The 16,919-nt window shown below is 39.2% G+C and overlaps 1 protein-coding gene across 2 annotated transcripts in view; it reads right to left on the reverse strand.

Moving 5' to 3' along the window:
• Positions 1-16,919, reverse strand: part of PLCB1 (phospholipase C beta 1) — a 731,149-nt gene that overhangs the window by 148,327 nt on the left and 565,903 nt on the right. For both annotated transcript variants that reach the window (XM_047771691.1, XM_047771692.1), the window contains exons 13-18: positions 15,360-15,444; positions 13,860-14,037; positions 8,789-8,856; positions 5,992-6,088; positions 3,500-3,584; positions 1,525-1,649 (exon numbers count right to left, since the gene is read on the reverse strand). In XM_047771691.1, coding sequence (XP_047627647.1) covers positions 1,525-1,649; positions 3,500-3,584; positions 5,992-6,088; positions 8,789-8,856; positions 13,860-14,037; positions 15,360-15,444 — 638 coding nt within the window. The remainder of the gene's footprint in view (positions 1-1,524; positions 1,650-3,499; positions 3,585-5,991; positions 6,089-8,788; positions 8,857-13,859; positions 14,038-15,359; positions 15,445-16,919) is intronic.

Raw genomic sequence — 16,919 nt, forward strand, 5'->3', positions numbered from 1 at the left:
GGTCAAAGTAAATATCTAAATACTTTAATATTTGGCTTGTTTTGTTAATTCTTTGAATATTGTCAACACTCTAAGTTTGCCTTATGATGCAGTGGCAGCATTTTGGGTTATTTTTCAAAGAATACTATGCACATACACTGTTTTTGTGTTTCGAACTAAGTACAAGTAGTTTTGCACCAGCTGTGATGTTGTGCATACAAAGATGGACCATTTCAAAGAAACCTTAAAAATTTCAAATAGAGTCAACAATTATATTACTTGCTTTAGAATTTTAAAGGCACTTAAAAAAAAAACCTACTTCTTGTAAGTTTTACAGCTAGGTGGCTGTTTAAAAAAATCTCTTCCCCTTTGACTGTCATTCTGTAATCTCTAAAGCAGAAAGCTACATGTACCCAAGGGAAAGTTTCTTTGATTAGAAGAATGGTATTTTGTAAAACTTTTTAAGTAAAAATTTTTATGAAAAATAAATAAATTAATAAATAAATACACAAATAAATAAAGTGCTGCTATAAATTTATAGGAAAATTGACAACAGTCCTGAATAGACAATTCATAAAAGGAGAAATGTAAACATAAAAACACATACTTAAAATGTTCAACCTCAACAATAACTAAAGAAGTGAAATGCATAAGAGTGAAATCATATTTTATCTGAATTATTATTATTATTAAATGATAATACTTAACCAAGATCTCAAGTGAGAGGGAAAAACTTATACATTGCTGATGGAGGAGAAATCTAGTGTAACCTTTCTGATGGACAATTTGGCATTATACACAAAGGTTCTAAAAACTTCCATATCATTTAACAGAGTAATTCTATTTTTAGGAACTTTTCCAAAAGGACATTAGGAGACATTAGGAGATAGATTTGACCATTTATATTCAAGACTGTTCTCAGGATATTATTTATAGCAGAAAAAAATGCCGGAAGGTTCAGTGATAGGAAATGGGTTTTAGTGAGTTGTGAGACGTATTTAATATACAGCTATTAAAATTCATGTTTCTGTATAATTTAAATATAATTTAAATTAGGTGTATATATTTAAACAGGTATATATATTTAAACAAGGTGTTCAGTGAAAAAGTATGTATATATATATATAGCCAAAAAAACCTTACAGATGACAAAACCAAAAATGAACAATGTTGAATCTCTGAGTAGTAACATTACTGGCTGTTTTATTCTTTTCTTTACATTAAAAACATTTTTTAACATTTTCTATAATAAATACATATTACTTTAAGTAGTAAAGTATACAATTTAAAAAATTTATATGTATAGTTTTTTTTGAAAATAATGCAAAATAAGTAGAAATAAAACTTGTTTATAAACTATTGAAAATAATTTCTCAATTTTCAAAATACACTTTTTTTGCAATGATATTTCCTTCCTAAAATATAGGCTTTGGTTTGTTTTTTCAATTAAGTCTAGCAGTTTTTCTCTCTTTGGGAATGGTTTTCAGACACTTGGAAATGTGGCTTTAGAACACAATGGAAATGAGCATTAATTGTGCTACTTACCCACTGTTTGGAAATTCAGTGCAACCATTTGGCAGCCTGCGTTCCAGAAGAGCTGAGGCATATAGTTGGATGAATCCACACGTGTTCCTTTTGGATATATCCTGCTAAGCTGCATTTTGTTATATCTGGACCATCATGTTAAGTAGTGAATACAATTAAGAACTAGCCAATACTATTAACTGAGCAGCTGCCTCCCATCTTTCTTCATTGGGGAAATGAATTAAAGATGGATGATCTCATTGGGCTGGTGGGTCAAATAATTAAAAAAGAAAACTTTCCGAACAAACAAAATGAACGGGCTTTTATAATATAAATGTGGCATCACTTTTGCACAGCGTTGTGAGTGAAAACAAATGAAGCTGCAAAAGTGGTTGAGTCAATGTGATTTTGTGCAGATTATTAAGGACCGTCTTAGCGACTGAGGGAGCATGAGGAAGTTCGAGCATGTCAAATCATGTGAGAGGATGATGTTTTGTTTGGCAGAAGCAGATAATATGAACTGTATGGCTATTTTTGAAATGCTCTCTGCTCATTTTCTTAACCTTCTCTGGGAATGCTATTTGCCAAGACTGTGGTACTCTTTATGATTGATAACGAGGTATATATAGCACAGAAGGTTTTGACCTTGTCTTGTATTTTGGTTCTACCACCATGAGTTTTCCATCCTGAGAACCTTTTCATTATCAAACGATGCAGTGTCTTTAAAACACTACTGACTCTTTCTATTACCATGTTTGGTAGAGGTGAGCTCTGATTCTGAGCTTGGCAGAGGAGTTAGGCCAAGTAGAGTTTGAATCTCCTAATTCTGGAACTTGCTAGCTGTATGATCTTTTTTCGGTTAGTTCCCTTTTCAGTGCCTCAGTTTCCTCATCTATAAAAGAGGTTAAACAACTCCTACAGTATAGGGCTATTTTGAGGATTAGTGAGAGAAGATATATAACAAAAGGTCTATCACATAGCTAGTACTTAATGAATACTAATGATCAGGATACATTATTTTGTTTATGGAGTTTACCTTTGTTTCCTCTCCTATTGTTGATGAGTTTTAAAGGTAACTTTTTTTTTGTTTTGTCTTGTTTTGTTTTGTCTTTTTGCCTTTTCTAGGGCCGCTCTCGTGGCATATGGAGATTCCCAGGCTAGGGGTCGAATTGGAGCTGTAGTCACCAGCCTACGCCAGAGCCACAGCAATGCGGGATCCGAGCCGCGTCTGCAACCTACACCGCAGCTCACGGCAATGCCAGATCCTCGACCCACTGAGTAAGGCCAGGGATCGAACCCGCAACCTCATGGTTCCTAGTTGGATTCATTAACCACTGTGCCATGATGGGAACTCCTAAAGGTGACTTTTGAATTCTAGGACTTTCATGAAGTTGGGCTGTTTAGGACATTTAATATTAATTTTATGAAAAAAATTAAAGATTTGTGTCATTTTATTTTGATTCGGGGGTAAAATAATTTTTTTGTTGGCAGGAGTAATATATGTTTATATTCTTATTATCATCCCAACTATTTTTCAATTGGCTATCACATATAAGGATGTGAAACACTGAAAAGGAGTATACATTATATACACATACTTTATACATACTGTATTTTACATATGTATAAAATACCCACACATGTTTTACATAAGTTGTCCTTAACCCAAACAGAAAGCCAAAAAACTGGTATCATTTCTGTTCTACAGGTCAGAAAAGTCAGCAGGATTAAGCAAATAGCCAAAGGAAAAAGAGCTTGATGGGGTGAAGGTGCGCTTGAAATCTGGGCTTCCTTTGCTCCAAGGCCAGTTCTCTTTTCTACATGCCAGACTGGCCCACTCATCATTGCATATGAAACTTGAAACTATTTATCATTCCCAGGTGACAGATTTAAGCCATTTCATGCCCCTTTCTCCTTATTAAAAGGCAAAAAATAAACCAAGAGTGCATGACTTCACTCGTGTTGATTCAGCAGACATTCGTCAAATCAAGGATACTCTACAAATTCCACCGGAGACTTTGTAAGTTGCTCAAGTCCTTTGGTTTCCACGAAGGAAGACATTTCAAAGCTTCTGTTTCTTTCTGAGTTAACGACAACAAAAGAATAGGTGAGGAGGAGTAAAATTCATTATTATAAATGATAGCCTGCAAGAAGTAGAAAAATGTTCCTGGAAGCTGAGGGCAAAGACCCCTCAGATAACTTGTATCTTCAATGCTGTTTTCTATGAACTATTTACCTGTAACAAAAGCTGAGTTTTCTAATATTTGTTACTTGGCTCAAATATGCTTACGGTTGTACAAGTTAGGGACATGGTAGCCTTAGGTAGGAAAATGAATTTTAGATGTGAATCCATTTATTAAATGAATTCTATAATTTTAGGTTGTATTTTATGTTAATATAGCATATAAAACAGTTTTATATTATTATTGTGTGGCCATGAAAGCTATTTTGTCAAAAGAGCAGGGACCTTTTGGGAATCTTTGGTTTAAATCCATTGAGATTGGTTTCTCGAAGCCACTGCTGAGGACTAACAATACAGATCAGTGTATATTCCCACTAGTTGCTGACTCTGTCTCATACCCTCGTCATCACTTCAAGTTTATAGAGACCCTTCTGGTTCTCCGAAGTAACATGACATTAGAATTTTGTTCTTTTAAAGCAGAAGGGTGCTTGGACATTTTCCAGCCTGATGGCCTCATTTTGAGATTAGATGACGGGGGCATTAGATTCCCGTAGAGAGGAATGTACTAGAGGTCTTGATATTCTTAGACACAGAGCAACATGTTGAAAGTGAAAGCCAAGCTTCCAATGAGAGTGAGAAACAAAGTTTAAAAAGACCGAGGATCACACAGCTTCTTGGTCCTCTTCCCAACCAGAAATCACTGTTACAACCTGAGAAGACATGCCATCCCTGAGCTGTTACGGCATTGAATTAACCTGATGTAAATCCCGAGGCCACTTGGATCCCACTTTCCATCATTAAGTCCTCTTTTTCCTCCCTATGTATTTCCAGAGTCTTCCTTTATCCGCCTCTTTACCCTCCCCAGTTTAATCAACTCTAAAGGAAATCCTTTACTTCTGCTTTGGTCCATCAACTTTCATAAGACTACTTTAACCCTGTTAATTAGAATTAAGTCAACTTAAAAATGAATAAATAAATAAGGCAGTTTAATAGGTTCTTTGCAAAACATGTGCAGTGCTCTTTTTTCAAAAAGTGATAAAAGGAAGTGACATGCAAGAAGGAAAGTACTTGTTTGCTAATCCTTGGCTGGTACGGTCATTACCAGATTCCTAAGAGTCTAACTAGATCAGCTGCTTCTCAGCTTGGCTACTTGTCTAGGAACTTTTGACTCATGAATCAGGAACACTCATTTTATAGCCAAAGAAAGTTACAGTCATATAAAAATCACTATTTAAGGATGTTTCGCATTGAAAGGCTCATAGTAAGAAGCACCAGTAATTATAACATCAAAGCGTTGAAATCTTTTATGCATGAACCTTATTGGAAGCTAAATTCTTTGTTGTAGAGATCTAGATACCATAGGTTATTAAGTATCTTTGGGCAAAATTATATGATGCTACATAAGGGTGTTATGTAGAGGCTGAGACTTTGATATATCTATAAAACTCTCCATTGTAAAAGGTTGCTGTGTTTAAGTGAAAATTCAGCTTTTATGAGCATATGTTATAAAAGTAGCTAAAAATGCCGCAAGGATTCTCTTAACCTGATAGCACTTTACAGTTCATGTAAATATAAAGAGCAATTTCATAAAAGGACTCTTTTCTCTAGGTGGAGAAAAGCTTATATATATATGTATTATATATATTTGTGTATATATTGTATGTATCTTTATTTATATTATATATATATTAATGTATTTTTTGAATACAGAATGGATGGGGAGTTGGATGAAAGGAAAACACCAACTGATGTGAAGTTAATGATATATTCTGCTAAGTATATAAAGCACAGGCTGGACAAATGGAATGTGGGTGAATTGGTTTATTTAGTTCTATTTCTAGTTATCAGGGCTGATCATGTCTCTGGCTGCTTCCTTTCTAGGGGATGGCTAGATATTTCATTTCAACATTGTAACTTACATAATTGATGGAGTGTTCTGTGTGGTCACAAATGAAAAACATCTAAAACCCTCAATTAGCTGTACTCCGGTCTAATATCTTTTAGATAACCATGTATGGCTTGCAGCCCTATTAAGAATTTTGGGAGAACATCGTGGAATACTTTCTCACATGGTTATATAAATATAAGTATATATATATATATATTACATTTATATTTACATTTATATATATATATTTACATATATATTTACTTAGATTATATAAAAACCAAATAGTAAACTCACCCACATATTCAAGCTTTCATAGAAGAGTTCTAATAAGAGTAACATTCTTCTTTTGCCTAATTACCCTATGTTTAAAATATACTCATTATATGCTAGGGGGTTTTCTCCAAGGAAAACTTACTTTTTGAAATTTCGAATGACTCAAACTTGACCGGCTGAATATAGTTCACCAGATTAGACATTTCTTCTGTGGCCATGGCCTCACTCCCAGCAGTTCCCTGGAAGCAGGGATAAAAATAACATCCCTGAAGTCAGCATTTATATTATTATTATTATTTACTTTTTTAGGGCCACACCCAAGGTACGCTGAAGTTCCAGGCTAGGGATTGAGCTGGAGCTGTAGCCGCTGGCCCACATCACAGCCACAGCAATACCAGATCCAAGCCGCGTCTGCAGCCTACAACACAGCTCATGGTAACGCTGGATCCTTAACCCACTGAGTGAGACCAGGGATCGAACCCGCATCCTCATGGATTCTAGTCGGCTTCGTTACCACTGAGCCATGATGGGAACTCCAGCATTTATATTATTGAGGGCTGTTTTCCCAGGGCAATGATCAAATGACCCACAAGAGCCAAAAACCACCTCTCCTTTTCTGAAAACAATTACTGCCAACAGAAAATTGATTGTGGGAGGAAGGCAAACAACACCAGGTACACTTGAGGGCTGGAGGCGGGGGGTTGGGACCAGCAGCATCAGCACCCCACACCCGCAACCGTGAGAGCTTGGGAGGGGGGCAGCCTCTAAGCCCCTTGCACAGGCCTCCAGAATCAGAATCTGCATTTTACCAAGGTCATTTAAATGCACAGCAGAGTTTAAGAAGCCCTGAGCTGTGTCTCATTAGCCACAGCAGGGAGTCTGCAGACAGTGTCTAAGGTGAATGTATCAAGAATTCACTGAAAAATAAGAAAATGAGTATGTAGGTGACCACTGGATGAATTTAAAATTATTATTTAAAGAAAGGTTGTAGGTGGATGTGGGTTGGGGTAGACAAACAAAAAAAATGCCTTTTTTCCTCTCTCTTTTTTAAAATTTTGGCCACACCCACAGCATATTAAAGTTCCCTGGCCAGGTGCCAGGGATCAAACCCTCACCACAGCAGCAACCCAAGCCACAGCAGTGACTACGTTGGATCCTTAACCCACTGCACCAGAAAAGAACTCCATTTTTTTTTTTTTTTGAAAAACTGCTTTTCTCTATGTTCCTCCCTCCTTTTCTTCCTGACTCCTATCAATGCACTGTAGGTCAGTAGCTCAAGTTCTCGAGCCAGATTGTCTAATTTTAAATCCAAAGCCTACCACTTAGAAACTGGGCAATTTCAGGTAAGTTACCTAACTGCTCTGCTTGGGTTGAGTAAACTGCTCAGTTTACTCACCTATAAAATTAGGATAAGTCTGTTCTCCATGTCCATGAGTTTGTTTCTTTTCTGTAGATAGGTTCATTTGTGCCATATATTAGAGACTTGTGGTTGCGAAGAGGCAGAGGGAGGGAGTGGGATGGACTGGGAGTTTGGGCTTAGTAGATGCAAACTATTGCATTTGGAGTGGATATGCAATGAGATCCTGCTGTATAGCCCAAGGAACTATAACTGATCACTTGTGATGGAATATGATGGAGGATAATGTGAAAAAAATAATGTATATATATGTATAACTGGGTTACTCTGCCATACACCAGAAATTGACAGAACATTGTAAATCAACTATAATAACAATATTTTTAAATATATTTTGTATTTTTCTCTTTGGGAAAATACTCACCTACAGAATAAAGCTATTTACAAGTTCAAAAAAATAAATAAAATTAGGATAAAACCAGTCCCAGTTGCATATAGGGTTTCTGTGATTATTAAACAAGTTGATTTATGTGAAAAGGTTCAGAATGATACCTGGCACAGAGTAAAACCTCAGGTTACTTTAGCTCTTATTAGCTATTATATACCACTTTGATAAATTTTTAAAGGAGAAAGCCAATATTGAAGTACTGGCAAGGACAGACCTCTATAGGCTGATCTAATATTTTCTTCCATTTTTAATAGAGATAATACATGGAGACAGGTTTCTTTTGAAAACTTCTTGAGTGGTATTTAGACTAAATGCTAATTGAGAAATATCCATTTGCCATCAAATTAATAATGTTGTTTTAAATTATCAAGAATCACTGGTAAAAAGTTATGCATAATTGAAATAATTCGCAGGAAAAACTACTTTGTACAGTTTTCCTTCTGGACATTACATTAAAATATAATGGCGGAACATAATTAATCAAAAAATTAGAGTACATATTCTAAGAGGAATAAATCATGTAAGAACAGCTTATTATTCGTTACGTAGCCTTATTGACTAAATTGTAAAGACACAAATACTGAGACAGATACTTTCCAACATATTTGAAAGCAGATTCAGCATAAACTTTTTGAACAGGACTGCTATTAAAACAGTTTTAAATTCCAGTCCACCTCTCCCCGATTTGCTTCTAGATTCCGTGTAATTAATATTTCTGAGCTGATGAAGTTATTTGGGAAGCTTGAGCTTATGTCAATAGGCGCCTCTAGTGGTTCCAAAATTACAACAATGGAATTCGTGTCGTATTTCTGACAGTTTCTCCAAACCTCATGACTTCTCTGGACTCTGGTCCATTTAATAATCCATATAATTGCCTAAAAAATTGAATTGGGATGCTGGAGGTCATAAATTTTGAATTCACCCTCAAGAGACGACATTTGATGGAAGCCAGCCTCAGCACACTGTTCCTCACAGAGAACTCTGCTTAATGCACTGCTTGTGCCTTTAGTGACCCAAGTTGGCAGCTTCCTCTTCACCACTAGATGGCAGAAGGCGACCACGGACTAAATTCAGCCTGGTCACGCAAGTGAGCAGAAAGCGTCTGTGACCAGAAATCAAGCCCTGGAAACCTACCTCATCCATGGAAGACTTTTTACAGTCATCATCATCGTCGTCATCATCACTCTCTGTATCAGCTTCTCCTGTCAAATTTTAATAACCAGTCATGAAACAAACATTTATAGGTTTGAAGCACATGTACCACAGATTTCCTTGCAAGTTGGCTTTTCACTGTTCTGAAATTATTCTTTGGGATATTTAAATGTTATTTATGATTGAGAATTATACCAACAATTTGGATCTAGATTGTTTTTCTAAATTTGATTTGTGAATACCACTTGAAGTTCCCCAACTCTGTCAAAGAGGGTTAACATTTTTATTTATATATTTTAAAAAATATATGGCATCATATATGGTTAGCTATCTCTGGTACATGTATATTTTATTTCAGGGTCTCCATGATTCTAAAACAGATAAACTACCACTTTTCCCTCTTTCTTTTTCTCAGCCCCGATTTTTCTGTGTGGTGCTTGGCTGGCACTGAGTGACATTTGGTGCTACTTTTCCAAGTCCAGAGAGGACCTCACACAAGTCAAGGTAGGGGACAAGAGTTGGGACAGGAACAGGTGCTACAGTAGCACCGGTGATTCCTCAAAAACTGTAAGGTATCAACTGTATCCTGTGACTTGCCTACAGGCTTATTTGATGGAGGTACTGTCATCTAAACAGTGCACATATCTTTAAAAATGGTGATATTCTGTTTAAAAGGGTAGGATAAAATGGGTGAACCCTAAAATAACTATGCATAGAAATTACCTCATTCATATATAATGCAGCTTCACATTTAGCCAATATATGGTCATTTCAATAGATTGTTTTTCCTTCTGAAGATTAGGTGGCTGACTCCACTAGCTTAAATATTCCCATTGATATTAAATATTCCCATTACGTTCTTAAATATTCCCATTATGTTCTTCCAAGTTCTGGGCTTCAGTCAGACTCAGTCATATCAATTATGTAACAAGATGTTCAAGTCAAAAAGTAAATAAAGCATACTTTTAAATTGTTGGATTTGACTTCTTTCAGGGTCCACTTGGTCACTTGGTGCAATAGCATAAGAAGCCCAGTAGATGGCAATATTGGCTCAACAGTGAGGCAATTTACCACGGGCTAGCACCTCCCCTCTTTGCCTTCTCTCAGCTTCTCAATCTCTATAAATGACACTGCCCCCAGCACTGCCTCCAAGAAGCTGATAAATGTTTTCATTTGGCTGACAAAGTTCAATCGATTACTGAATGATAGCAGCGAGCAAAGTATTCATGAAATAATCTTTAGAGGGAAAAGATGTCTAGAACCAACACAGCTTATAATTTACAGCTTGTTTATTAAAGGGAAGCCACATGTAACTAACTACTTTATGATGCTGATACTGTTAGTTGATAAGATGAATCAATTCTACTTTGACTAGAAAACATATTCTATCAGAGACACATTCTTTTAAGAGGTTAAAAAGTTTTTATAATCAAGTTTATTGCCTCGAGTTTTTGTAACTTTTTTTTTTTTTTTTTAATTAGAAGGAGGATTCTTTTGATTGAGTAATTTAGGAAGGTGTTTGGCAGAACAGTGCTTCATAGGTCACAGCAACCCAGCAGTCATTTCAAATAATCCTGCCATTCTCTGACATATGTGGGAAAGAAAGAATTTATCTTCTTTTACTCTATGAGCAGGAAACTGATTTCTCCCTTATACATTTTTAGAGGGAACTTGGAGGAATCTTTTTGAACAATAAAAATTTACTATATTCCAGTTCTTTGACAAGGGTACAGGCAAAGAGCTAGATTTTGGGGGAGGATGTGGCCAACAGGGGCTGTGATAGATGAGCTTTGATATACGAAACATTTCATATGTTTCAAGTTACATGGGTTTCCGATGCTGAAAACATCTAAGTTACATGTGTTCCTGATGCTGAAAACGTCTAAGTTACATTTGTTCCCGATGCAAATGGTAAATGAGCAGTGCTCTTTATTCAGGGGCATACCTACATATTAAAATGCTCAAAACTTTCCATCAAAATAAAGATTGCACAAGCGAGTTCGGGAGCTAGCTTAGGAAATCTACCCAATTACTAACAGATTGCTTGCTCTTTCTCTGAATTAAGCAACAATGTTCACTGCCTGTAAAAATCGTTATTTGTGTTATGTATCCAGTTAATAAAAGGGAGGGGACTGGGAAAGGCAGATGGTAAAACAACAAGCTCCCACATGCAAAGGAAGGCACGTTTCCCTCACTAGCATTCAAGAGACAGGATCATCCTGAGAAAGAGGTGGCCTGTTAGTGACATTCATTCCAAAACTGCAAAAAGAACATGCTTACTGGGAACAAAAGTTATTTTTGAAAAAAGAATCAGAATTGCGTAATAATGTTTGAAACACCCAGTCAAAAACTACCAAAAAACAAAACAAAACAAACCCAAAAAACCCCCAAAACCTAAAAAACCTTTCAAGGAATTATAAAACATCTGTTGATGAGGATTTTAATCTAAACAATAAAAGTAATTGGCAGTTGAGGTGGAAACATGGAAGAAAAGATAGAGTCTTGGCCAATCTTTTTTTTTTTTTCCCTGATTGTCCTAGAGTTTATATTTCAATTTTTAAAAATTACTTTTAAATCTTTTTACATATGATTGGTATACAAAGAAGTACACATACCATACGTGTACAGCCCATAAACAGATCACACAGACCTTAGGAAACAGTACCCAGGACAAGAAACAAAACATAACCAGTGTCCAGAAATCTCCTTGGGTTTCTAGTCATTCTTCACCAAGGGTAACCATCTTCTGACCTCCAATGGTCCAGGTTAGTTCTGCATGTTTTTGGACTTTATATAAATAGAAGCATAGAGTGGATACTTTCTGTTGCTGTTGTTGTTTTGTGTTGTTTTGTTTCATTTTGCATTTGACTTCTTTTACTCAACATTGTGTTTCTGGGATTTGTCCATACTGCTGTGTGCAATTGTAGATCATTATTGCTGCTTATTATTCTGTGGCATGATTATACCATGATTTACTTATCTCTTCATGGGCTAGTCTGAACAGTGTTGCTTTAAGCAATTCCTGTACACATCTCCTGGTGAACAGCTATATGCATTTCTCATGGGGGTACATCTAGGGATGGAATTCTCTGGGGCCCAGGGGTTCATAGGTATGTGTTCAGCTTAGTTTTTGCAGATGACGCCAAACAGTTTTCCAAAGGGATTGTTCCAATGTCAGCTAAACTTTTTTTTTTTTTTTTTGTCTTTTTGCTATTTCTTTGGGCCGCTCCCGCGGCACATGGAGGTTCCCAGGCTAGGGGTCGAATCGGAACTGCAGCCACTGGCCTACACCAGAGCCACAGCAACACGGGATCCGAGCCGCATCTGCAACCTACACCACAGCTCACGGCAACGCCGGATTGTTAACCCACTGCGCAAGGGCAGGGACCGAACCCGCAACCTCATGATTCCTAGTTGGATTCGTTAACCAATGCGCCACAAATTTAGCTGGGAACTCCTCAGCTAAACTTTTTAATTGAAGAACTTCCTACATTCAAGCTTAAAGTTTCCTTCACTTGTTTAGCCTCCAATCAGAGATCTTCTTATGGCACATTGTAGATTGCCAAGATTTTGATTAGAGTTGGAAAAGAACTGAGACTAAATGAAAAATAATTAAAATAGGTGATCACTTTTGAATTTTTTTCTCATCAGTCATAAGCACCTTTCTTTCTCCCTTCCTCCCTCCCTTCCTTCCTTTCCTCCCTCCCTCCCCTCTTCCTGGTCTGTACCTGAGGCATATGGAAGTTCCCAGGCTAGGGGTCAAATTGGAGCTGCAGCTGAGGCCTATGCCACAGCCACAGCAACACTGGATCTGAGCCGCATCTGCAGCCTAGGCCGAAGCGCACAGCAATGCCAATCCTTAATCCACTGAGTGAGGCCAGGGATTGAACCTATATCGTCACAGACACTGTGTCAGGTTCTTATCCCATTGAGCCATAATGGGAACTCCATGAACATCTATTTTAACTTAAATCTAAAATGAAAATTAATGGTACCAAGCCTCACCTAGTGGTATTGATAGATAACTCAAGTCACTTTACTATTTCACATTTTAAAAGAGCTCTGCAGAGTATGGATAAGTTGAATGGCCCAAACCTCTTTAGCATATCATCAGTGAAAATGCATTGGGTGAACATCTGTCCAAATCTCGAGTTAATGTCAAGGGATTGTTGCCCTTGAGAAGTTTAAAATCATGAGGTCACTCCAAAGATTACTTGGCTTATGTGGGAACCAGAATCATGGCCTCCCCCAGACGCCCATGTCCTGTGAGTATCTCCTGTGTCCTGTGAACACACAGCCAGGGAACTTCATAGATGAGATTAAGTTAAGGACCTTGGGATGGGGGAGATTATCCTGGATTATCCAGATGGGTCCAATGTAATGATATGAGTTCTTAAAAGCAGAGGACCTTTCCCAGCTGTGGTCCCAGGGAGATATGAGGACAGAAGTGAGATGGGCTGGCTTTGAACCTGAAGGAATGGGGCCATGAACCAATAAATGTGGGTGGCCTCTATAATCTGGAAAACAAGGAATAGGATTCCTCAGAGCCTCTGGAAAATAAAGCAACCCTGTTGACAAGTGGAATTTAGCCCAGTGAGGACATGTGGGCCTTTTGTCCTACAGAACTGAGGGGCTAATATGTGTATTTTTTTTCTTTTTTCTTTTTATGGCCGCACCTGCAGCATTCAGAAGTTCCCAGGCTGGGGGTTGAATCAGAACTGCAGCTGCTGGCCTATGCCACAGCCACAGGAACGTGGGATCTGAGCCATATCTGCGACCTACACCACAGCTCACGGCAATGCCAGATCCTTAACTAATTGAGGGAGGCCAGGGATTAAACCTGCATCCTCATGGACACTAAATCAGGTTCTTAATCCACTAAGCCACAAGAGGAACTCCCATGTGTGTAGTTTTAAGCCATCGAGTCTGTTGCAGAAATAGAAAACTAACACACTTTAAAGCTGTGCCCAAGTAGAAATGTTAAAAGTCCTTCTAAGCTGATTTCAGAGCAGCAATTCTTAACCTGCACATAACAAGGGATTGAGAACCTCACCTGCTCCTGGGGACGAGGGTTCAAATACACTGGAGGAGTCACTGTACGTGTTGGAGGCTTGTTCTGAGAGCTTCTTTTTGCCACTTCCTTCTGACGACTTGTGTGATTTCTTCTTATTTTTCACCAAAATTTTGTACATTAAATCCATAGGGCTTGGGAGAGGAACTCCAGATTCCAGCTAAAAGAGAGAAAAGCACATCCTTAAAAATTGCCGCCCCTTCCCTTGAGACTTCCTCCCAACCCCCCAGGACTGGATTAAGTACCAAGAGCTTTTAGGTTATTCTTTACTATATTCAACATAGTTCGTTAAGCTCTTCCAAGAATGGGGGCTGTTTCTTTTTTCCTGTGAAAGGTATATTTTAGTAACTGTACTTTTTATTTTTTCCACAAGAAATCGACATGAGTAAGACCACCGAAATGTACTGAGAGATTTGGCAGGATAATCCAAAATTTCATGAGTTTTCTGATGGACCCTATGAATCCAACCATCCTGACTTAGGACAGATAGGAAGGCCTTGGCTTGGACTTTCAAAGGCTGGAAGCCAGGTAAAGGGTAGTGTCTGCCAGGAAGACAGGATAGGCAGGCCCTGAGAATCAGCTTTTCATATGCAGTTGAAAACTAGCAAAATCCCCCTTTTGGCAGGAGGTCGTTAAGTGGCCCATCTTCTTGGCATCCACAGAAATGGACCTGCCGTCTTCAGAGTTCCTGGTCACCCCGGGATTCAAACTCTTTGCAAACCTTCTTTCTAGTGTGTCCAGCTTGGACATCTAATGAGAAAATCAATTTCTCACGGAGGGTTATTAGATATTGTATCAGAAAGATGTGTGTAAGTTCCAGGATGGGTTATTTTTGGAAAGTCTATGAACTCCTGTGAGCTGGTCCTTTATTCTTCCCTTGCAACCAGTGGGGGACTGATATGAGATCACTCAAGGATGTGTGGAGATTGGGGAAAGGGTTGGAGAGGGAAGAGGCTTCCTGACGCTCCTTCTGCTGCTTTCCTTCTTAAAGCAGGGATGTGAGCACAGCACTAGGAGACTTGGGTTCTGCTGGGCGCATGCGGGGGAGTGAGGGGTGGCCGGCAGGGAGAGGCCAGAATATCACTTTGCCACCTGCAGTGTCCCATTTTGCTGACCCATTTCTTTCAAGGGGGTGTGATGAGGTTCCCTGAGAGGTGATCAGAGCCAGTCCCCTGGGACGCCCACTGCCGGCTGCTTGTGATTGTGGGAATTCTGCAGTTCTGATGGGCTGGCGCTGGCGGGCTGGCACCTGGCAGCCAGGGAGGGGAGAAGGCTGTGGGCGGAGGAAGAGGCTGCATGCAGGTCTTCCACCCTCAGGCTGTGGGGAGGGCTCGCTGCCTGCCTCCCTGAGTCTGAGGCTCACTGTCAACGGCAAGAGTCACACCAAGGAACATAAACATGCAAAGGATGTCAGGAAGTCTCTTCCTAATCCGATCATAAAGAATGTGTGTGTCTCTCTAGATGCACGTCAAAACTGCTTACTGGGTACTTTTCCAGCGGCTCCATGAGAAGGGCGTCCCCGAAGATCAGCCGGCAGTACTCCGCCATCTTGGCCTGCTGCTTCGGGCTGAGGGGACAGAGAAGGAAAGAGAGCCCGCAAGGGGGTTATGCTAAGGGGCCGGCAGGTTTACTTTGTGTTATCAATGACAGAGAGAGGTCATTTCTTCCTCCTACCCTTCAGGACTGTTTTCATCATCTAAATCCCTGGTCACCATTCTGGATTTGAATGTCACACACAGGTGGGGGTAGGGCGTTTGCCAAAGTCGAGTTGCAGGGACACAGGTGGAGAAGACAGCCAGTCACCTGCCTGTCACTGGATGCTTGAATGTCCCAGTTAGAGACTCGGTCTCTTTTGTTGTTTAATTTCCTGATTGCCAGTCAAATGCCAGAGACTGGGGCGGGGGCGGAGGAGCTTATTCAGGACTCCGTGAACTCTTTGGTGAAATTTGTCTAAGGGACAGAGCTGTGTGTGTCTCAAAGAAGTGTTTGCAAGGAGTCGAGGGAAGAGAGGAGAGGGAGAGAGGGAGGTGGACAGAGAGAGCAAGAATCTCAAAATATAGAAGAGAAAGGGCTGACGCACAGAAGTGTGTCCACTTGGGAGGGGGCCCTGAAGGAAAGATGAGAGAAGCAGGCACCTTGGGGAAGGGTATCTGCAGTCCTTTTATGCACAAGAGGGAAGCAAAGGTGGTGTCAGCCTGTTGATGTTTGAGTGGGAACCTGATCTAATGGGAAAAGACTGGAGCTGCTGGGTTTGCCTAGTGGAGCTTCAGGCTCTCAAATTCTCAGGACCTATAAAATGAGGAGGAAAAGAACTGTTCTTGGAAAGGGGCAGAAGATACTGAGAAGATAAAGTGAAGTAACAGATGCGAATGCCTTTGAAATGTAAGATGATTCCGGCGTTACAAGGCAGCCAGGTAGACCAGATGGATGAGAGCACATTCACATATAAACATGGTTGATATGAGTCCATAGTCTTTCGTACTCCTGCTTCCCTTGACCTTTTAAAAAAGCCGTTCTCATTCTACAGGATGTTAAATATCATTGTAAAGGTATCCGATTCCACCGGGTTTTATGGACTGTGGTTTTGATCTACAAGCTGTCAGACTTGATTTCCAGCAGTTGTCTCTACATGCTGCAATGTGAATACATTTTAGTAGAACTGGGGTGGTAGTAAGAATAAATAAGTGATAAAAAGCCTTTTTAAAAAAACTACAATTCAAATCAATTACAGAACGTGATTCTTATTTCCATTCCTTCTTTCATGACTGTTAAATCTGAATCATGGACTGTTTGTTCCTAGAAAAGGGGGTGCTTTGGGTGTTCAAATCATACTGCAGTGGTCCACAGGGAAAAGCAGTCTTTATAGCCCCTATTTTAAAATCATATATTTTGGGGGTCAAACGAGTTTTCTGGGATTCAAATATGAGCCCAAGGTCACTGCTTTCTTGGAACAGCAGGGAGAGACAAGGGAGATATTCAAAGAACTTGCAAAGCCCTACATAACAACCTCCCACCTTCTCATCATGCCTTTCTCAACCTGTA

This window comes from Phacochoerus africanus, chromosome 3 (genome assembly GCF_016906955.1).
Source record: "Phacochoerus africanus isolate WHEZ1 chromosome 3, ROS_Pafr_v1, whole genome shotgun sequence".
NCBI classification, from domain to species: domain Eukaryota; kingdom Metazoa; phylum Chordata; class Mammalia; order Artiodactyla; family Suidae; genus Phacochoerus; species Phacochoerus africanus.